This window comes from Mchenga conophoros, linkage group LG6 (genome assembly GCF_057382185.1).
Source record: "Mchenga conophoros isolate Kocher_MC1m ecotype Shallow Benthic linkage group LG6, M_conophoros_male_GT1.1, whole genome shotgun sequence".
NCBI classification, from domain to species: Eukaryota; Metazoa; Chordata; class Actinopteri; order Cichliformes; family Cichlidae; genus Mchenga; species Mchenga conophoros.
This window is the reverse complement of record NC_140531.1, coordinates 38,249,456-38,272,806: the sequence shown is the minus strand read 5'-3', so window position 1 is coordinate 38,272,806 and position 23,351 is coordinate 38,249,456. Positions and strand designations below refer to the sequence as shown.

The following is a 23,351-nucleotide window of genomic DNA, read 5'->3' as shown; positions in this document are numbered from 1 at the left end:
TAACTAATTGGTGTGTGTTATCTGGCTTCATGGACAGATAGAGCTGTGTGTCATCTGCATAGCAGTAAAAATGTATGCTATGTCTTCTAATGATACTGCCTAGGGGAAGCATGTATAATGTAAACAGAATTGGTCCTAATTCATTTGAAAGCATCAGGCTTTCAAATGAATTAAAAGTCTGTCTAGGTCTTTCGTTGATTAATAGGCTGTTGTGATAAATTGCTGCCACACCGCCCCCTCGGCCTGTGCTTCGAGATTTCTGGTAGTTAGAATGACTCAGGGGTGCTGATTCATTAAAACTAACATAATCATCCTGCTGCAACCAGGTTTCTGTAAGGCAGAGTAAATCGATTTGTTGATCAATTATTAAGTCATGTACTAACAGAGACTTGGAGGAGAGAGACTTAATATTTAATAATCCACATTTCACTGTTTTACTCTTTGGTTTAGATTTATAGATATTTTTAAAATTGTCTTGAAAGTCGTAAAACTAAGTTGTAAGAATGCTGGATAACAATTTGCTCTTAGGGTGATTAATGTTTGTGAATTCTACCCAAAGTGTGTTTGTGTCTGTGCAGGTGCGACTCAGCCAGCTAATGAGGCAACGGGAATGCCTGCTGAGGGAAAGCGAAGCAACAGTGGCGAGAAGGGAAACCATCGTCTTGCGCAAGGAGGCCATGATGAGGAACTCCCTCAAACAGGCTACACAGGGTGACCTGAGCCTCTCTATACAGGGCCTACAGCGCAAGATCCGGGAAGCACACAAGGTAAAAGAGGCTGACGGAACATTAATTCATTTGTGCTTGGAGCAGGTTGAGCATTTATCTTACATGCAGGATTTGTCTTCAGCAAGTGGTAGAGTATGAGCAGGTGACTGGGGAGCTACAAAAACAGAAGGAGAGTTTGAGAGACAGGATCACACAGAGGAAGACTCATCTCACAGAACTGTGCAGCACCAGTTACATCCTCGACTCTGACTTTGTTAATCTTCAGGATACCAAAGAAAGGGTAAGGGTCACAGACTGTGAATGTGAATATGTGATTGTACTTTAAAATTGTTATTCTTCTGAATTGCACTGGGTTGCATGTACAGTGAGGGTGTGATCCACTTTTCATTGGCTTCTAATCCGATGCACTCTTCATTGTTAAAGGAACAATGATACCCGGTATGTGTCAATACAAATGTCTAATGGGAAGTGAAACTGTTACCATTGCACAACTTAATGAAGGTGTGGTGAGAATGTTTAACTTGTTTTTTTTTTGGGTCACGTACACAGAACTTGCTCATCACAGTTTCCACTCTTGGAAAATACTCACACTTATCCGACCTATCAGGAATAAAATATAACTACTCATTGTTTGATTAATATGTCATTACTCTGTCATTATCGCTCCCTCTCTCTAGAACCTAGGACACCTAGTGGCTCTGCAGAGTCGGGCCAAGAGGTTGCGTACAGTGTGTGAAGGCAGCTATCGAGCACTGTCCACCCCCGAATCCGTGGAAGCCGCCCTGCAGAGGCAGACGGACCGCTTGCATGCCATCAGCACCATCTTGCACCGCGTATGTGAGGAGTTCCCCCAACATCAGGGGGCGCTCCGCAGGCTGTCACGAGCACTGTCTGAACATGCACAGGCTGTGGAATAGGAAACATCCCAAAGTCAGGAAAAGATGACGTGACAGTGCGCGCTGGAAGGACAATGCACAGGAATGACATGTGAGTGAAAAAAGGGAAAGCTTAGATAAGTAACAGCCAGGGAAGGATGACAACTTGTTCACATTGATGTGTGGTTTCGTTGATGCATTGAAATGTTGTTTTGTGAAAAAATTTAAGAAATAAAAGGTAATGAAGTTTCTAATCTCAAAGTTAATTATGTGGCCCACTGAATTGTGTTAAAGTTGACCCCAAGGGCTTTTTAGACTGGCACATTTAAATTCCGGGTCTCCAAAAAGCCAGTTACAAAATACCTGAAAATCAAAAAGATGTTTTTTGTTGTATTAACTAATTATTGTGGAAAGTAAAAATCACAGTACTTTGGTGATCATTAAAATATGTCCTGAATTTACAAATTGATGACGATTCATCTGATAATCCATGACACACTGCTCTGCCCTACATAAGCTGCCTTTATAGGTTCAAAGTGTCTGCATTGGTATTGGCAACATTTGCAGCATCGTACAGCAGTAACTTACAAACAGAAGGTTTGAACAGCAGATGAGTGAAGTGTCTATGCTCACAAACTTCCATATTGGAGATATCTACTCACACACAAAAACTGAAGCCTGGCAGTGATTAGTTTTACATACACCATCCTCAGCCATGTTTAACATGAGCATTCACCAGTGTGTCACAAATATACAGTAATGTGCAAATATCTTAAAGCCACCAATTAGTTCTTTATGTTTTGCTATGAAAAATAGGTGCAGGTATATTGTTAAAAGATACATAAGTAAATCTAAGTATATAAGGCAAAGTCAAAGTTTATAGAGTTCTGATGTTGTTGAAACACAATATTTGGTGTGACCAGTTTTATTCTTCAGCTCAGCTTGAACTCTCTTAGATGAGATTTATTTTAAGTAGACTTCAGTATTGTTCTCCAGGCTGTCCTGGTCACAAATCTAAACTTTTGATTACAGACAAACTGGTTTGAAAGCAAACTTACATCACTTATAGACTTACAGTAATAGCTCTCTGTTGTTTCCTGTATTCATAGTTTCATCTTCTATTGTTGAAATTGATGGATCGAGGATTTCTAACTATTTCTGAAGTCTTTGACCTCTAAAACCCACAAAGAATTCCGATTGAGCAACCTTGGAAACAGCTTCCGTTCACTGTGTCATAACAGTTGTATTTAGCTCATTTCCTTCTCTTCTTCATTAAACCTTTAACTTTACATTTACAGTTTTGCAGATATTTTGTCAAACATGTGTTCCACATTACATAATAATATTAATCTGAATATATAAATCTCTGTTGTGTTTTTTTTTTTTTCATTCTTCAGTTCTGCTTGCTTTCATACTGGAGAAATTATAAAAATGTTATATACTTCAAACAGTGTTCAGTAACTCAAAACCAAGAAACAGTAAAAGTACACTCATCACCAGGGAGTGAACTGCCTTTGTTCAGCTCAGTCCTGGAAGAAATTCTTGCATTTTGTTGTAGCAGTCAACTTCATCAGGCTAAGGCAGCCACGTTAATGCTTTCAGCGACGGTAAAGTGGAATCTTTAACACAATTCTGAAAAACCAGTGATCGAGCCTTTTCACTCGCAAATTGTGGAATGATCTCCTGCCCAGCCCCCTTGTTACCTCTTTTTAAAATATATCTTAAAACTCTTTTTTATTCTTTGGCTTTTAAATCCGAATGAGAGTGGTGTACTCTTAGCTTTTATTTACAGTAGTATTTTTATCACTGTTGTTGTTGCTGATTTTTTGTGTAGTGTTTTGGTGATTTGTATAGCACTTTGTCAAAATTGTGTTTTTTAAAAAAGTGCTTTATAACTAAACACTATGTATCATAAAACATCGCATAACTATTAGATTGGATTTCACTTAAAAATATTTATTTTAAAATAGCCTGATATTCCACAGTCACACCTTTTTATATAATATTTTTCATACTGCCGTGGTAATGTGTTGATCAAATGGAAAACGTGCCACTTTACACGGTACACATGCCCTAAAGTACACAAAACGCTATATTATCAGTACTTGGTGCGACATGACGCAAGCTTATTTTGGTTTTCTATTGTCAGTAGTACACATGCTTTGTTTTTTTTCTCATTCCTTATCAGTTGATGTCAAAGATCAGTTGAAGATGGCACAAAACCGTAGTAGGGACAGAACTGTCACGTACCATCTGGAGTGACAGAGCAGAGAAAAGAACCTAAAGTCAGGTTAGCACCAGCCTTGTAATGTTGCAATGCTGTGAAACCTGCTGCTCAAATAGCAGACTCTTGCAAAGCACATGGAAAACCTTATAGTATTTCACCATCACACTGTTATAGCACAGGCTTAGCAAAACATGCAACTGATACAGAGAATTCAATTTCCTTGTAAATGATGTGTCCGCTCAGACACACCCAAATGACACTAGCTAAACTAAAAGGGAGAAAGCTTTTACATGACCTGCAGTATAAGTGGTGATTTTATCCATGAATGTTTAAAGCAAGTACACGAGTCTCCTCATGACAATTTCAAGCAGTTTTGTTATTTAGGTTTTAATGCAGAAATTTATTTTATTCTGTTTTATCTTCTGGCAGCTTCATTTTATTTTGCCACTTTACGTACTGAGCTACCAATGAGGACAAAATTACTAGCACGCCCCCCAATAACATTTTTGTCGAATCTTTCCTAAGTGCTTTTTTAATAGAGCAAGACATTTTCAACATAGCATTTCTGAACATGCTAGTTTTCTTTAGAAATGCAGATTGGACCTGTTCAGATTTTCATCACAATAATAGATTTATTTCAGAAAAATTACCATGGTCACTATTATTAGTCACGGAAAAACTGAGCTTTGTATCGAGCCATAATACAAACCACTGCTGTGCAATGATGTGCTTTTACTTTGTGGCACTCAGACTTTGTAAATCAAGATAAAACTGAGGGTTATACACAGTATAAAAACTTCAGCATGGGTTTGAGTATACAGAGGACTTCAGTGTCTGCAAAGCGCTCAGGTCTTATGGCTGCAGAAAAAGCCCATATCATGAGCCCTGACGGTTGGTATATAAGGTGTTTGTTCTGATATGCTGTGTTTAGTTTCTGGCAAATGTGATTCTGTGCATTATTCCACTTGGTTTTGGTCTGTCCAAAGGACATTGTTTCAGAAGTCTTGTGGTTTTTTCAAATGCAACTTTGCAAACCCAAGCCATGCTGCTATGTATTTTGAGAAGAGGCTTTCTCCTGGCAACCTTTCCAGACAGTCTTTACTTGATCATTCTAGCTCTAATTGTACTGTCATTAACTTTAACACCTAACAGTTCACATTAATAATGATCAGTCCATCATGTCAATTTTATTAATAGCTCCTGACTGCTACTAATCCTTAATTCTTATAGAAGCAGTAGAGTATGATTAGTTTTTCACAGGCCTGCTTCTGCATCACGGTGTGATATTTCATGGTGTATACTTCATCTGAGGTTGCATTTGCCGAATTTTAAGGCGTGCTAAGGACCAGATTACATTCGGTGTACTATAACTGTTACCAACCCTGATTGGAGTGTTTGGTAGATTATCTCTCTACTGTCAAAGGTAAAAAAAAAAACCTAAAATAAAACAAAATCAGAGACCAGTCCTAACAAAGAACAACCTCAAAGACCACAAATCAAGACAAAGAAAGAACACAAAATATTCATGGCAAAAAAAAGTGAAGAACTGAAATGAGGAAGCTTAATTTGAAGGTCATTTCTGTAACTCTGGATTTCAAAAAGGCAAATCACCTCTAAAAATACTTCCAGGAGGAAGAGATGGGGCATTATTTATCCACATGCCACAACCTGACGGGCAATGAATGACCTAAAGCACAGAACATGCAAACATCCACATGCACATGCATCCAGTTTGATACAACTTTTCCAAGTATTATGCAAAATTTTCAAAATGTATAAAAAGATCATATTTTGATGATTACTATTTATGGAAACTTTCACGTTGGTAACACCAGACTGATTGGATTGATGCCACTGATCAAAGATATTTTCATGATTGTCACATTTCAGCAGCCAGTGTGTGCCAACAGTTAGCTGCAATGTTTTCAAGCAACTTAAAGAAGTCCAGACGCTTTTCTTTGCAAGCTCCTTTGACTACGATGACCTGGATGACTGAGAACCTTCACAGACTTAGAAAGATAGTGCTGCATAGCTACTGCTCATCACACTTGCAAACCTCACTGGAACTTCTTTTTCTCCAGAAAACCGTTGTTAATATGTAAACTGCAATTACTTGTTGAGCTTTTACTGTTAATGTGTATAGTTATTAACCCCAATCCCAACTCTAACCTTAACTCTATCCCAGGGAATCAGAATACCGCTTCTTTCAGATTGTTCTCTTGCGAATCAGGGAACAAATACAATAATGATTCTGACTGACACACATCAAGGACTATCAATTTTTTATTGGTCTAAAATTAGAGTTAATGTAAAATTACATACACAGGTGAATCCAATAATGTGGAAGAGTATTTAATGGTGTCAATTGTAAGTTTCTCTCCTCTTTTAATTTTCTCTGAAGAGTAGCAACATGGGGGTCTCAAAACAACTCTCAAATGAGCTGAAGACAAAGATTGTTTAGGGGAAGGATACAGAAAGCTGTCTCAGAAATTTAAGCCATCTGTTTCCACAGTTAGGAACATGTTGAGAAAATGGAAGACCACAGGCTCAGTTCAAGTTAAGGCTCGAAGTGGCAGACCAAGAAATCTCGGATAGACAGAAGCGACGACTGGTGAGAACAGTCAGTCAACCCACAGACCAGCACCAAAGACCTACAACATCATCTTGCAGCAGATGGAGTCACTGTGCATCGTTCAACCATCGTTTGGCGCACTTTACACAAGGAGATGCTGCATGCGAGAGTGATGCAGAGGAAGCCTTTTCCACCCACAGCACAAACAGAGCCGCTTGAGGTTTGCTAAAGCACATTTGGACAAGCCAGCTTCATTCTGGAATAAGGTGCTGTGGACTGATGAAACTAAAATTGAGCTATTTGGGCATAACAAGGGGCGTTATGCATGGAGGAAAAAGAACACAGCATTCCAAGAAAAACACCTGCTACCTACAGTAAAATATGGTGGTGGTTCCATCATGCTGTGGGGCTGTGTGGCCAGTGCTGGGACTGGGAATCTTGTCAAAGTTGAGGTACACATGGATTCCACTCAGTATCAGCAGATTCTGGAACCCAATGTCCAGGAATCAGTGACAAAGCTGAAGCTGCACCGGGGCTGGATCTTTCAACAAGACAACGACCCAAAACACTGCTCAAAATCCACTAAGGCATTCGTGCAGAGGAACAAGTACAACGTTGTAACAACCAACGATTTATACAGGAAAATAATGACTATTAACAAGATTGCCCAAACTTTTGCATCCCACTTTATTAATGATTAGTTTCAAAATTACAAATGGTCTTTATGGACAACCACATAGCCCATTTTTTTCTTTTCCTTCTTACAGTTCGAAATGTGGGAGTTGGACAGAGGTTTTTTTCCTCCACATCTTCTTTTATTATACTTTTGTTTGTCTTGTATATTATTATGCATCTTCTAAGGGGAAATTCCTAATATTGAGCCGTCCCCATGGTGTTACGTGATGTGTGAGATAAACAAACTGTGCATTGTTGACAGAAGCCGGTTGGGTTACTGAGCACTGGATCGTGTACTGTAGAGAGCAGGGCTTTTGAGTTTTGCAGAAAGACAGGCAAGAGGATATTTTGTTAACTGTCTTGTCAAGGGGTAGTGAACTTGTGGACTGGACATCTGCGACACACTTATTTCTCGCTCACAATAAGAAGACTTTTGCCGTTTAAAATTGCATCTGGTTAAATCAAGGGAAAACCAAGCTCATGTTATTCTCAAATGGCAAAGACTTGTTCGCTATGTCTCCTAAGATTAAAACTATAATGATCTAGGGATCATTATAGATCAGAATTTGTCATTTAAAACTCACATTCAAAGGCTTGTGTCGAAGTTAAAACTAAAATTAAGTTACTTTTTTAGAAATCAATCCTGTTTCTCCTTCCAAGTGAGAAAACACTTGCTTCGTGCAAGTTTTTTTACCTTTATTGGATTATGGTGACCTGCTTTTTATGAATGCACCTGCCCACTACCTAAAGAGGTTGGATACTGTCTACCATTGTGCTTTACGTTTTATTACTGGCTATAGAAATCGTGTACATCATCGTTCTTTGTATGCTGCTGCTAAATGTCCATCTTTGCATATTTGCAGACTCTCCCATTGGTTGGTCTTATTTATGTATTTACATGTGTAAAAACCACAACCAACCACAGCCTTCATTCTCACAATTTCATACAATTGATTGTCCCAAAAATCAGAAAAGGACTGGGGGGAAAGCTTTTAAATACGCTGCCCCTGCTTCCTGGAATAATCTGCAGAAGGAACTGAAATTATCCGAATTGGTTACATCAATTAGAGATTACGTTCATCTTAAAGGAATGAGAGAATAACTCTTTTACTCAGTGTGACTGTTTTTGATGTCGCTCTCAATTGATCTGTTATTGTATTCACATGTTCATACGGGATATTGTATTTGTTTTAAATGTTATATACTTAGGTAGTACATGTATTTTGACTTTTGTTGCCATGATGCCAGGTCTCGCTTGGAAATGAGATTTTTAATCTCAGTGAGATTTTTAATCTCAGTGAGATTTTTACCTGGATAAATAAAGGACTAATAATAAATTTAAAAAAATACAGTTTACTGGCAGATGTTTGTCGGTCCCTTTCTAAGCTGACATTATGTTTCAGCTGTTGTTATAATTTTTTTTTTTTAAATCTAATGTCTTTTGCAGTTAAAATACATTCTTAGAAAACGCCTACATGCCCATTTATCCTGTTTGAACCTGGTGAGTTCACTGGTTATGACATCCTCCATTGTCTTAATGCTTGTATATATATACAGTAGATTGCCCTGATGTCTTCCAATTGTTTGCATAGACAGTTTACAATACAGCTGACAGTAAGTTCACACACAAGAACTGTAAGCTAGCTATTATTACGAGGAAGGCATTATCCTTGTGATGACCACAGCTGAGCTTATTTCCTTCTTTAACACAGGACTTTGCACTTTGCCGCTTAGTGTTTGCTCCTGTCAGCACTGCGGTGTGTGTGGTGTGTGTTTGCTTTTATGTGATTAGAAATTATTAAGGTGAGCTCAAATGGCATCCAGCGTTTCTCTGTAAGCGAGAGGCTCTGTTCATCAGTGCCATAGGCGCTCTTCAGTAAACAAATCTCTGCCTCACTCATTAACAGAGAGAGGGGCTCCTGTGTGTGGCGCGAGTACACACCGAGCTAGCTGTTCAGGGTAAACAAACATTACTAACACCCAGAGGGTAAATATAAGAGATGGGCATTAATCATGGCTTTACTGACTGATTGTTTTTGAGTGTGTGTTTGTGTGGGTGTTAGTGACTATGTGTGTGGGTGTTTTGTGTCCTTTAACTCAGTTTGCATCAGCCTGTGAGTCGAATCCTTGAGAGCTTGTCTTTCAGGTTTTCCTGCACGCCCACACGCCAGCACTTGGACATAAACACCCACAGGGCGTGGAAAATGCTTGACACGTTTATAGAACAGTTTTTTCCTTTTAGAGTCAGTCCGCTGCTCTGGCTGCAAAAGGTGTGTGCTCAGTCCACCTGCTCCACTGAGAGCTGTCATCTTTGTGGCAGCCAACATCATTACGCTTTAAAACACACTCAGTAGACCCAGCATGGCGGAGGAATGTGTCCCCGAGGATTTAGACCTGAAAGGGATGGGTGAGGAGGAGCTGTGGGAGCTGATTAATGACAACCGCCATCGGATCTCGCTAGGAGTGCGGCCGTGCATCTTGATCCCGTACCTGAGGCAGGCCAGGGTTCTCAGTGAGATGGACGAGGACGAGATCATTTCCTGCCACAACCTCACAAACCGCTGCATGAGAACGAGTGAGATTTTCATTGTTTTCATGGATTTTAAAGTCAGTTGAAACTCTGTCCATGAGATGATACAGTAGACTGCTGAGTTAACCACTTAGAAAAGTGTAGCAGCAACATATAAAATCATCATGTCACACTGACAGAGTTTAGGTGTATCTGTAAAAACAAAATTCTTCAGATTTAGAATTGTGATTATTTGCATCGCTGCTGTTGCTTGATGACATTAACTCAAAGGTTAATTTGGAAGTCTCATTGTAATCTACTATTTCTAGGCCACATGCTGGATCTGCTGAGAACCCAGGGAAAGAATGGTGGTATGGCCTTGCTGGAGAGCTTAATGATTCACTACCCAGCACTCTACACCCAGGTGACTGGACGCAAACCCAGCACTGAGCCCTCAAGATTCAGTGGTGAGTGGCTCAAAGTCTTAGTATGTCTTATGGATGTGTTTGTTCTCTTTGTTCTGCTGACTGCAATCCTTGCACTCTCTTTCAGGCCTGATAAAATACTCAGAGCTGACTGAGTATCTGGTCAGAGCCGTCACAGGGATGCAGAAAGAGCTGCAGGAGGCCCGTAACGAGGCCAGCAAATTGAGAGCACACTGCGCCTCTCTGGAGGCAGACATCAGTCAGATGATGGAGCAAGAGATGAAGTCCAGAACCCTGCGCACCGACAACGAACGGATCCAGAGACACTTGTGCTCTTTGCAACGTGAAGTCACCAAGCTGAAGGATGAGAAGTGTGACTTGTATATTCGCTACACAGCAGCAATCGAGGAGAAATCAGCTGTGAACGGGCGGCTCCACGAGCTAAACCTTCAGGTCAGCGGATGTCATTAGAGTCTGTTTGTTCACTGCAGGAGACCTTCTGTCTGAGTCTCAAAGCTGTCATCCCTGGGGAAAATCCTCAAAAGGCTGATGTTAAAGAAGTGAAATTAAAGCTTGAAAGGATTAGACAGTGCCAAGGGATGCTTTTTTTGTTTTGTGTTCACAGCCTGAAAAAAAGTTGTGTATTTTGCTGTGGTAAATGTTCTCCCGCTTGAGACTCAGACTCAAGTGACACCTCACAAGTAATCTGAGATAGGTATTTAGCAAAAAGTCTTTGCTATATACAGGAGCTATGGGGTTTAAGTTACCAGGCAGAACAAATGAAAGGCAAAAGTGGGAAGTGTTCAGGATCTTTCCTTCTGTAACATGTCACACTTTCCTTTTTTAAATTGTACTCTAATGATTGACCCATCCACTCAAAATCAAAGTCCTTCTGTCCTCCCTGCAGAAAGGGCTGCCATATTTATCCTCAAGCAAAGATAACAAGCAGGCTCCACAGTTCTTATATGCTGCATTTGGTTACACTGTCATGAATGCATTTATCTTTTTTTTTCTTTAAACTTTTAATCTTCAGATTTGACCTCTACAGATTCAAAACAAAAGGATATTGCAAAAGACTTTTCACTGGTTTCCTCTAAAGGCACAGCAAAAGCTCTAAACTGCACATATGAGGTGTTGTAAAGCTACTTCAGTATCTGCAGTTATTCCTCCCACAAGTCTCCAAATCTTGGAGAAGTATAGCGCTAAATTGCTGCTGTTTTTGTGTGAGACAGTACGTAGGCATGATGAAAGGTCATTTTGAATGTGGTCATAAAAGTCTTTTTTTCTAAATAACAAAATTGTTATTTCTATTATATTTCCCAGAAACATTGTTTAGTTGGGTGAGAGAACTTTTTTTATGACAGTAGATATTCATGTTTGAAAAGACTTTTGTTTAAAAAAACAACGCCCCGCCCCTCCCTGAGCCTGGTTCTACCGCAGGTTTCTTCCTGTCAAAAGGGAGTTTTTCCTTTCCACTGTCGCCAAAGTGCTTGCTTGTAGGGGATAATTTGATAGTTGGGTTTTTCTCTGTATGTATTATTGTAGGGTCTACCTTACAATATAAAGCACCTTGAGGAGACTGTTGTTTTGATTTGGATAAATAACATTGAATTAAACTGAATTGAGCTGATGGGTAACAGAGAACTTGGTGAAAAGAGTCCTGTTTACTTCAATCATGCAAGCATATCAGAACTGACTTCAGATCATCAGAACTGTTTTGTCAAAGTCATTTCACCTCTGTTGTTTTCCAGCTGGTCAAAGTCATTTGATGAATTGAATATATTTCTCCTTTACTAGCATCTCTATCATTGAATCTAAAATCCTTGTCCTCACATAGTCAAGCCGAGGGTATTTAAAAGTAGAATAGGAGGCAAAGCCTGGCCTCTCTCCTGCGAATCAAGTTCCAAATTTGGATTTCTCTACCTTTAAGATTAGGCCTAACACATTCATTTTTCAAAAAGCTTGTAGTTAGCACTGGATCAGACGACTGTGAACCTTCCCTTAGTTCTGCTGCTGTAGTCTCAGGCTGCTGTGGGCTTCTTATAATGCCCTGAGCTTTTCTTTTCCCTTCACTGCTTCTCTCTCTCCTTGTTTTGTTTCTAGTAAACTCTGAACCTGGTTGCTTCCCACTGCCACCAAGTGCTTGCTCATCTGGGAATAGGGGTCATCTAATTCCTGAATTTAATTGAATTGTCTCCAGTGTCTCAGATTTACTGATTTACACTCTTTGTTTCTTACCACAGACTATAAAAAAACATAAAACACCTAATTAGATGTACAGTGTCTCAAGTCTTGTTTGTCTTGTGTGGTGGCAGGTGTATCAGCTGCAGACTGAGCTACAAAATGCCCAAGCAGAGAATGAATTCCAGAGGCAGCGGTCACTCAAGTCTGTTTGTCCTGAGTCACCACAGCTGCAAGATGAAGTCAGGAGCCTGCGCTGCCAGCTGGCGAAGGCAGAAAAACTAGACCCCGTGAGCGCAATTGTTCTTTTTTGTTTTTTAATATAGACCATTTTTTTCACTCATATTCTTTAGAAGGTGAGATCTTATTTGCTGCTCCTGTTGCATCAGGCTCGTCAGGACATCCTGGCTCAAGACCTGGCAGAGGCCATAGACAGTCAGGTGGAGCTAGCAGAGCAGCTCCGATCATACAGGGAGGAGAACGAACAGTTGCTCAGAGACAAAAAAAAGGTGTGTTTGTTTTGTTTTTTTTCCTTCAGTGGTTACAGTAACCGGATCAGGAAATGTCACACAAATTCAACCAGTTATCTCTGATGGAAAGTGAGCTTTTCAGACTCCCACTCAGCACCATGATGGGCAAAAGTATTCAGCTGCTACTTGGAGAGTTATTGTTACCTAACACTAATATAAATAAACCATGAAACCATGAATACCACATACTTCTTTATATAATAATTGACTTTCTAATGTAACATAGACTTAAAATTGAAGCTAAATTGGCAAAATATGCGTGTACTTGTCAGCTCTTGGATCAGAACGAGTCTCTGAGCCTCCAGGTGCAACAGCTGACTCTGGACTGCAAAATGCACCAGCAGAAGAGCGCTGTGATCCAGAACCAGATGAAAGCTCTCCAGGCCGAGAGAGACCAGGTAAGGAATTGACGACGGTGCCTCTAATCAATCTTTCCTGAATTTGATAAACAAATTAATTAACATTTTCAAGCTGCATTTTTCTGTTTTAGACTTTACTTTTACGGAGAGCATCGGTTTTGCTCTGGTTCATTGTTGCGTTGTTTCAGTGCTTTAAGTGTCAGATAATACGCCGTTCTTCTGTACTTGTCTGTTGTGTGCATAGGTGTGTGTTTATGTGTCTTTGATAAAGGACACAGTGTACGCGCCTCTCTGTTTTAAATAATACCTTTCTTTTAAAGGAGCGGTATTCTGTTTTTTTCTAACATGTTCTTACCTTCACATGAAAACATCATGAAGAAATGATCCACTTTAAAGTCATTTTACATCAGCTGTCATTAACTTGAACCCTTTCCTCTGAAAACAATGAATTAAAAAATTCTACCACACCCTAAAAACTGTCAGATTGCATTTAACAGCATTTAACTGCTTCACTGAAGCAGAGGAATTTGATTTGTTAGACAAGTCTCGAGCGGATGGTGTGACGCACACACAAGCTCGAGGAATGCAGGTGTTGGAGTTCCACAGCACAGAATAATTAAGATCAAGACAGTACCTTCAATTATATAACTACTTCTGTAGGCATAACATATTCAGACTTACACTGCTTATAGTTTGGCTTTGCTTGTTGTTTAAAGAAAAACTTTAATCTAGTGTAATTTGAAATTGTTTAAAAAAATTAAAAGACAATCAACTAATGACAAAAAATACTTACTTTACCTCACTGTGCTTTGTTTTCTACATGTATATGTATATTTGTATTTATTTGACGCTGCGCACAACATTTCCTCTGAGTTTTAATAACAAGTATCTCAAGTATTCTCAAGCAAAGAGGATAAAAAAATGCTCCTATTCCTACGAGTATTTCCTTGGAGAATCATGTTAGGCATACAGATGTCCATTTCAGTGTTTCAGTAAGAAACTCTGTCACCAAATGCAGGTTTATCACATTAAAAGTCTCTATGTTCAGGTTAGCCCAGATGGAAACTCTTTAAATCACTGATTTTTCTCCCTTTTTTCCCCAGTTTTTGAATACTGTCTGAAAATGCCAAAACATAAGAACTTTTTTTTCATGTAAATTATCAGAGCGTGATCAAAGTATATCTTACACACCTGAAAAATATAACTGACGCATTAACTATTTAACAAAGCTGTTTCCCAAACTAGAGCTTCTGATACTCTTGTCTCGCCCGGTTGTGCCTTAAAGTCTCCCACTTCCTGTTTCACTTCCTGTTTTCTGGTGGTGATTTAAAACATAATTGGACAATAGCTTTCCTAATAATCAATTAGTAACTCAGTGTGCCATTGGAACACCACAGAGATGCTTTCCACAGCATGTCTTTTATCCTGTCTTCCTTCTCTCACCCTAACCGGTCGCAGCAGATGGCCCCGCCCCTCCCTGAGCCTGGTTCTGCTGGAAGTTTCTTCCTGTTAAAAGGGAGTTTTTCCTTCCCACTGTCGCCAAAGTGCTTGCTCATAGGGGGTCATTTGATTGTTAGGTTTTCCTCTGTATGTATTATTGTAGGGTCTATCTTACAATATAAAGCGCCTTGAGGCAACTGTTGTTCTGATTTGGTGCTGTATAAATAAAATTGAATTAAATTGAATTATACCGTATATTTCATTAAAAACTATAAATAATTTAATATAATTATATTAATCATTCATTTAAAACCGATCAACTTGATGTCATAAAGAACATTTCTAAGTGTTGTGTTTTGGTATTTATATCTATATGAGGTTTTTCAAGTGAGTGATGTATTACTCACAATGACTTGGAAACACAGTACTTCTATTTTTAAGCTTCCATCGAGTATTGTTCCAGAGGTGTGTTTGCTGAAAGGTGCTGAAAAATAGATCGTTGTCTGCTGTTGGCGCCGCTTTGACAATCGACTGCATACCACATGCTTGTATCCAAGCCACTTTTGTATCTCAGCAAACAGAGGCCTAAACTTGGCTCAGCTGGGTCTGTGTGTCTGACTAAGAATCAAAGTAGTTTCATGCACAGTCAGCTAAACGGTTTTAAATAACTGTCAATCAGCGCTTTGGGTGCCTTGAAAAGCGCTATATAAATGCAATCCATTATTATTATTATTAATCATTCATGTGCTTCTAGGCTTATCAGTCCAGGGATGAGGCCCAGGCCATGATCGCACATGTCCTGGCTGAGAAGGACACCCTGCGGTGCCAGCTGGTGGAGCTACAGGAGAAGGTGTTCAGCTTACAGACCAAGTGCAGCTCTACAGAACTGCACCAGAGCTCCGAAGTAAATTTTTTAAACACACACATGCTCACGTATGCACAACACTTAGAGGAAAATGCTATTACTGACTAATTTCATGTCTACCCTAAGGAGACGGAGGGCGGCTGGGATAGTCTGAGTTCCAGCAGTGATGAATGCCCCGTATCATCTCGACGCAGACTCTGCCGCATGGATGCAATTAATCCTTCAATGGTTTCCTGCAGTTCAGAGGTGTGTGAGTGTGTGAAATAGCTGTGAAATGCTCTGTTAATTTTTCCCCACATGTAATAATATAATCACGTATTTTAAATCTGATGTTTTTGTACAGCTCTCCAGTTTCAAAGAATAGAGTTAATACAGTCACGAGGATTAGGGTCAACTCGTAGAAGTTAGATGAGGTGGAGGCAAGGCTGTGGCTGGCTGACGTGTGGAGTGGCTGAGGAGTTTTTGCTTTGTAGCCTGGAATGATTCTAAGGAGTCATCTCAGGCACAAAGAAAACAGTGCAGACAAAAAGCAACAAGAGAAACTAGGGCTTCTTGTCTAGCGGCCTGATGAACACTGTGGCCACTTTGGTAGACTCAGTAATGCAGTGAGTAATGGATGAAATCTACAGCTGCCAAGCTGAATAGACAAAGAGTAGGTGTGGCCGGTCAGGCAAACAGTAAGAGTGACTAAAGAACCACACCTGAGCACATCAACACAAATCCCTCTTTTCTTCCACTCACTGCCAGCAGAGGGTGGTTAGATTCATTTCTAAAATGGACAAAATCTGTAGGATGAACCTACCAGTCTCTGTTAGTGCTTCCAACAATGCACCCAACAGTTTTATAGTGGCAACTCTTCGCCATGAGTAAAAAGTTATTTATTTATGGCGTTCAACTGCATGCAACCAATATTAAATTGGGTGCTGGCACATTATCAGTGGGAAAAAAGGTGAGATGGAGACAAAACCAGTCACTAGTGACAACCACCAGAGTTCAAATACCATCATGTGTGATCAAAGCCTGATAGCACTGCTCTTGAGATTAATAATGAAAAACCCTGACATATCAGTTAACCGCAGTGCACAGAGTGGTATGTTCCTGCTTTCTCATTCAAACTACACACTTGTGACATACTGTCGCTTTTCCTGCAGTCATGATTTTATGTTCTGTGTCTGTGTTGGCCGTGTATATTGGCTTGTGTGTGTAGTGTGAAGATGGTGCTACGTGTAGCATGCGGTCCCGAAACGCTGAGCCTCCCAGTCCGGACTCTCTCCGCCGAAGGAAGGAAATTCTGTATGCAGAGAGCAGGTATGCCTGTGTTTCCTAGAAGTGCATATCAAAATCTCATAATTTCTTACTGACATTATGAGATTTTGGGAAACATTTCACCAGAACGGATGAATGAGCAGTGTTGCTGAACTCTGCATTCCTTTCTGTGTTCATATCATGGCACAGTTTCAGGTTGATTATTGATTTACAACACAAAAAGAAAGAAAGTGCAATCGAGAGCTAATTAAAGAACACAAGTTTGTTGAGGAGCCACAGAAGTTCTATTGAAATCACAAATTGAGTAGACTTTATATACTTGTCACAGTGTCTTGCTGTTGTCATAGCAACCCACCAAACCAGTCTGTAGACATTATCTCCATTTATCACACGCTTCTTTGCGAAGTAAACTCAGTGTAAAATGCATACCGTCATTGTTGTGTGCATCCATATTTGTTGGATCTGATAAGGGCACTTGTCTGTATTTTTTTTTCTTGTAGCTCAGAGGCAGCAGAGACTGACAGTCTATTGGACGACTTTGTGTTGCTCCCCAGCGGTGTGTATTGAAAGCATTATTCTTCTTTAAATTACTGTATATGTGTGCAGAGATATCAGAACGAGACCTTCTTTCCTTCTTGCTCTCACCCACAACTGGAACGGCAGATAGCTGCCCGTTCCTGAGCCTAGTTCTGCCAGATTTTTCTTCCTGTTACAAAGGAGTTTTTCTTTCCCACTGTCACCAAGTGCTTTCTCTATTCTCCATATTTCTCATAGGGGATCATCTGATCACTGGTGTTTTCTCTCTATTATTGTAGTACATTCTTTACCTTATAGCTGTTGTTTGAGGGGAGTTTCATTAGCTTTTGTCCCCTGTTGTATCTTTGCCAACGTAGAGTGACACATTAACCCCAACACATTATTTCCTGGGAAACAACCGTGATGTCCAATCATTAAACATTCTCTCTTTTGTCCAGTGGTGAACAAGAGCATGCAGACATTCGGGCTTTCCTCTCGTAGGAGGTCCAGCTCTCACAGGTGAGACAGTGACACGAATTTTTAAATAGAATTAGATTCTACTCTGCCCAAAGGGTATGGACACTTTTAAGGCCAATCATAAATCTAATGCAGGCTATTAATCACAGGGCATACAGGACATTGTTGATCACTAGCTGGTGAAGTGAAAACAACTCTTCAACAGTTGAGAATTTTACACCACAATAAAAAACCTCCTCAGTGTCTCAGATCACATTCTTCCACACTTACTTCTTACACTTAGTAACTTGGGATCATATGTCCATGTATAAAAAAAAAAAAGTGCTCTACAAATAACCGGATATTGTTAGTGTGCACTGCTGTAGCAAAATCAGTCCAGGAGAGCAGGTCCACTTTCTACTAATCCCAGTGTGCAGGAATTATTTGTAATTATTAGTGATCAATATTTGCTAAATAGCTTGAATAACTTCCCTAATTTTTCATCGTCAGCCTGTCAAGATCCTCAGTCCCTCCCTTCCTGATGCGTTCTCGTCCAAAAGCGATCCGTGTCAGTGGCAGAGTTCTCAGCATCTCCTTCCAGGGTGAGGCGCTCCTCAGCCAGCTGGCAGTAGTGGGGGGCAATAAGACGGGAGTGTTTGTGCATCAGGTGACTGAAGGCAGCGCAGCTCACACTGTTGGCATCAGCCCCGGGGCTCAGATAGTGGAGGTAGGTGCAAATGTGTGCGTAAAAGCAGTTTTTCTCCTTATCACCTGTTGTGAAAACGCTGTTGGTCTGCAGGTGAAGTACGAGAAGAATCAGAAGGCTCTGAGGATGGTGCTGGAAGATTCCACTTTAGAGGAAGCCATGTGGGCTCTTGGCCAGGTTGCAGGCATCTGTCATCTCTCCCTCCGCCCCAGGCAAGATGGTACGTCATATTTCTTGTACTGATTCATCGAGAACTTACACACGAATTGCGTCAGATTTCCATATAACTTGCACCATAACCGGAACACCATTTTACTGTAACCCTGCATCGCAGCCTTCTATGTAGCTTGGCGTGCCTCCTGAGAAATGTGACTACATGTCGGGTCAGCGCATACCACAACCACTTAAAGGCTGCGGTATAGGGATAAAAAGAGTTTCCAGTTGCTACGCAAGTTAGGAAGTAAATTTCCCGCAAAGCCTAAATGAAGTTTTAGTCTCATCTTGAATCACTTATATGCCGTTTTAGTGGAGATGTTAGATCTCGCTCTATGACTTGTCTGCAGTCTTGAAGCCAAATTGTTCTATGTTATTTTTTTCTTCCACACTATTATCTAAACTTACTGAAGCTGTAAAAATGCCCATAAACATGTAAGAGTATTGGCAGTACTGTATTATACTTTGTGTTTGTTTTACACGCGTAGCCGTGAAATAAGACTTTATGGTTACAGCTGACTTCAGGAAGGAGGCAGCTTTGGTTGACATTAAAAGGATGCCTGACATGAGGAAGTAGAAACTGGATATGGTGAACATGCTGCATTCATGAGGGTGTTTTTGTTTTGCATCAAGCAAAGAATTCAGCTCTGAAACCTGTCATTTTGAAAAAGTAAACCACATTTTTTGGCACGTATCCGAAGACAGAACATAATAAAAAAGCAGGGCCTGCATGGTTGACATAATAAAATGATTGTTTGTTTGCTATTCCCTCTCCTTCACGCGTTGCATCACAAACTGGTCTTTTAAATGTTCTCAGCAGATTTTTTATGCACATGAACTCAAAGTTCTCATGTATTCAGAAACCACACCTGATTTGATTTCCCCGTCTTCTTGTGCACATCTGGCCCGCTCTGGCTTGGATGCTACTTAGTGACTGCACCCTGGCAGTCCACTTCTGACCACTTCTGCATTTTCACCATGACCCTCAAACTATCGAGTAAAATCTTAATTTTTATTGCGTGGATCATTGCTCGCGAGGAGAGCAGAGTGTTCAAGGAAGTTCAGTTTGAAGGAGTGCTGTTTTTGCTACTCTGGAGAAGCTCCAGCCCTCATCACAGACACACAGGTGTAAGTGATCAAAACGGGACGAGCTTTGAAGGGGATCTGATAAAATAAGGTCTAGTATAGGTTTAGTTTTTATCTGTGAATTTTATAAACGCATCTTTACAGGTAAGGCTTGTGCTTATGTTGGGTGTGAGGATTAAGCACAGGAGGTAATAAAGTACAGTTACCATGAAAGTATATTGTTCTTTAAACTTGACATTATGTTAGTTCTGGGATGAAATGTAGAGCATGTACAGCAACTGACATCAGTTCTGAATATCATCCACATGGTGTGTACTGCAGAGTGTCAGTCCAGTGGTTTAACGTCCTCTTTTGTCTGCTCAGACTACGAGGCGCTGCTGCAACAGCTGCAGAGCAGTGAGACATCATCAGGAGACTCCTTCTACGTACGTGTCAACATGTCCCTCCCTGCCGGCCCCGGAGGAACCCTGGCTGTGTCCTGTAACGACATCCTGCATGTGACGAACACGCGGCCCGCCGGCACCGAGGACTCGTGGCACGCCAGTCACGTTCACCCGTGTCAGCAGCTGGACCTCCAGAGCGGAACTGTTCCCAATTATTACAGGTTGGTGCACTGATGAATGAAAAGTTCAGGTTCACAAAAGGCAACTGTGCGCTCTTCAGATTATTCGAGAATGGAGTCAGATCACTACTCACTGATTTCTTGATGTCACAGGGCACAGCGGCTTCTGATTCGAGCTATTGAGGATATGAGCTTTGAAGCAAAGAAGTCTGAAAAGGTAAGAATAAACTAAAGCACTGGGTTTTTGTTGCTTTGTTTAGTTTTTTTCACAAGTTACATCTTTCCCCTAATTAACTCCTGGGAATATTCTTCTGCTTCGTCAGGGTGAGCGTGTGATGACCCAGAATACACAGAAGACTGTGAGGATTGTCAGCACTGGGCGCCAGGGCAGGAACCCACTGTGGGTCAGCGTGGAGGAGGAGAAGAGCGCGAGTGCAGAATCAAGTACAGTAACCCCAGTGGTCACAAAACAGCAGAATTACTCGGGGCCTCATATTCTACAAACAGCCAGTGAATCTCAGCTTTAACTGCACTTAAAAAAGAGATCTATGGAAATATTAGTGAGATATAAACATTTGCACTGTCTATTCTTTCCACTGCAGATGCAACATCTGCACCCAAAAGTTGTGTAACTCTCATGCCCTACACCCTGGTGACGCCACGCTATCCGCCTGTCTGCAGGCCTGTCCTGCTGCTGCCCTCGGTGCTGGGACGCATCCTGGACAAGAAGCTGGCCAGCTGGCAGGGCTTTCAGCTCTGTGAGCCTGGTAAGAAATGCTCTGTCGATATAAGCTGACATGAAATCTTATGTGAATCTCGGCTACAGAATAAACAGCTGAAGACAAATTGTTAGATAAGCGGGAGGGACACGGTTTCCTGAGCTGACTCATGTTTTATGGGCGAGATTGCTCATACACCTCCCACTCTATTTACGATTTCATGCTGTAATGGAAGCATAGTAAATAACCGGTCTCATACTGTACAATGGAGTTTGTGTGTTACTGTAAACCAGGAAGGAAATAAATATCAATAAAAGGAGGACAGCAGCCATAAAGTGTAAATCTTTACCATCATTACAGCAACATAGGCGTAGAATATTTAGAGGAAATAACAGGCTACACCAAACGAAATCATTTAATGTGTGTTTCCAATAATACACAGCATTATCTTGTGTGTTATAATCTCTTTCCTCTCTGCTTCAGAGGTGCTGAGCTCCAGTGAGCATGCAGCCCAGCTCCAGAGGTCTGAGATCCTGGAGGAGGTTGAGCAGGGTGGGAGCTGCTGCTACACCCTGCAGAGTGTCGAGAAGGTCATGAAGAAGGTCAGAGCAAAGAAGGAAGCTGTGGTCAACAAACTGTGTGCAATGCTAAACAGATGATGGCCAGTTGAGCCGCAACTTTTGTACAAATATGAATGAGATTTATGTTGTAAAACTTACATTTTGGTTATCTGATGACTTTAGCACCATCATCAGGTTTAAACCAGTATTTTACTTTATCACAGTGCCAGAGATTCTTTAAAATGTATTTCATGTAACAGCACTGCGCTTAAATCACACTTAAGCTAATTTTATTTATTTCTTCATAACCTGCAGGGCATCCACTGCGTGCTGCCTTTAGGCCTCGACTGCGTGCGCCGGCTGCAGCGCTCTGAGATCTTCCCCATTATCATCTTCATTGGCCAGTCTGCACGTAGCGCACGTAAACTGAGGTAGATTCGTCTTCTTCATCTCACGCAATGCCACCTCATGCTTCTGATATTACATTTTTCTTCCGATTGTAAGCAGCGAGAGAATGCTGGGCAAAAATAATGAGTCAACATTTTTCCCAGAAAACCTTCCTTGTTTTTCCAGTTAGACTCCATGGCACACAGATTCATTCACAAATATCTTAGAGTTGTAATTTAACTTCATATTTTCAGACAAGTAAAACAAAATACAAAAGGGACTGATGTATTCATGTATAGAGTTTAATGGGAAAATTCCTTTTTTAACTAATCTCACCTTTATTAGTGCAGCAATAGCAGAGACAGGAAATCAGGGATCAGCTGCTCAACCACTGAGCTCCAGATTTTTTTTATTGTTGAATAAAGAGCCCAGGCCAGTTGTGCAATTATGCCTACTAAGTAAACACATTTTGTCATACTTACAGATCAGTTACTTCGACTGTATGTACAAACAATATCAGCAAGTCTAAAGCAAAAACATTTCCTTCCTATTCTATGTGAGCGACTTTTAGAAAAATAAATAAGTGTAAAGAAATGTGTTGATATTACTTCATGTTAATACAAAAGTTCATAAAAGCAGGAGGTTATAGTTTATTTATCTAACTTTTACGTTAGGTCAAAGCTGCACCGTCACAGTCAGACAGAGGAGCAGCTGCTGGCGTGTTCGAGGAGCGAGGAGCCGCTGCTGGACAAGCTGCCGTGTCTGTATCACAGCGTGGATCCAGAATCCTGGTGTGACCAGACCTCCCTGCTGACCAGCCTGCGCACCATCATCTGGGAGGAGCAAAAGAAGATTGTGTGGGTGGAGCCTGACCTGTGGTAGGGCAAGAAAAGGCAACAGAAGAAAAACTCAGAGCATTTATGTAAATAATGGAAATTTCTTTAAGGGCTTTTTGTTTACTGGATCATGAAAAAACACATTAATATTAAATGGATAAATAAGCTTTACAAGAAAACTTTTTGTAAACACGAGTATGTATCTGTGATACTTTATGAGTAACTGGAGGACCGTTTAGTGTGCATGTAGCTGCATTACTTACTGAGAAACGTGTTTTACGCTGCCTCCTTTTTTTGACTTATTTGTTTAAAACAAACATGTGTAGTGTCCTCTAAAGACACAGGTTTTGTCATGAAACACACGCTTGCATTTACTGCATCTGTACAAAATGTAGATAATTTTTCATTTTCTATGTTTTCTTGCTTACATGCTGTGTTTTGTAAGTCACACCCTTGATTTAGAATAAAATAATAATAATCTGAGCTGTTGTGTCACGTGGAGTTTCAAAGTGAGATTTCATTGGAGATGGTGCATTCTTTGGTGCGAGTGTGAAATGAAGTGCTGTAAGTACAGATAAGTGAATGTTGTTTGTCGAGACAGCGCACGCCGGGCACTATTACAGGTGTTTTGTTTGTTTTTTTGAAATTAAGCACAGCT

General features: G+C 40.6%; 2 protein-coding genes across 5 annotated transcripts in view; both read left to right on the top strand.

Moving 5' to 3' along the window:
* ccdc40 (coiled-coil domain 40 molecular ruler complex subunit) overlaps positions 1 to 15,389 on the top strand; it is a 29,214-nt gene extending 13,825 nt beyond the window's left edge. Inside the window, exons 17-20 of one of the 2 annotated variants that reach the window (XR_014892795.1) lie at positions 579 to 767; positions 850 to 1,008; positions 1,406 to 1,715; positions 15,276 to 15,389. Coding sequence is in view for 1 of the 2 variants with exons in the window: in XM_085277912.1 (XP_085134038.1) it covers positions 579 to 767; positions 850 to 1,008; positions 1,406 to 1,645 (588 nt within the window). In the remaining variant the exon portion in view is untranslated. Of the gene's footprint in view, positions 1 to 578; positions 768 to 849; positions 1,009 to 1,405; positions 2,701 to 15,275 lie in introns of those variants that run through there. The other variant, XM_085277912.1, reaches the window with a different exon arrangement.
* LOC146573242 (caspase recruitment domain-containing protein 14-like) lies at positions 6,726 to 23,141 on the top strand. 3 transcript variants are annotated; one of them, XM_085277911.1, is made up of 20 exons: positions 6,733 to 9,652; positions 9,916 to 10,053; positions 10,139 to 10,464; positions 12,327 to 12,482; positions 12,582 to 12,701; positions 12,995 to 13,120; positions 15,276 to 15,425; positions 15,513 to 15,632; positions 16,594 to 16,694; positions 17,153 to 17,208; positions 17,627 to 17,687; positions 18,135 to 18,351; positions 18,424 to 18,550; positions 19,993 to 20,233; positions 20,345 to 20,408; positions 20,515 to 20,635; positions 20,794 to 20,958; positions 21,394 to 21,512; positions 21,786 to 21,901; positions 22,532 to 23,141. In XM_085277911.1, exons 1-20 carry the CDS (start codon positions 9,439 to 9,441, stop codon positions 22,737 to 22,739), a joined length of 2,946 nt encoding a protein of 981 aa, XP_085134037.1. In that variant the 5' UTR covers positions 6,733 to 9,438; the 3' UTR covers positions 22,740 to 23,141. The 3 variants fall into 3 exon arrangements, 2 of the variants coding, with proteins under 2 accessions (XP_085134036.1, XP_085134037.1); XR_014892794.1 differs by lacking the exon at positions 22,532 to 23,141 and having other exon boundaries at positions 6,726 to 9,652; positions 20,873 to 20,958; positions 21,786 to 21,800; XM_085277910.1 differs by having other exon boundaries at positions 6,731 to 9,652; positions 18,135 to 18,550.
* The last annotated feature ends 210 nt before the right edge of the window (positions 23,142 to 23,351 follow it).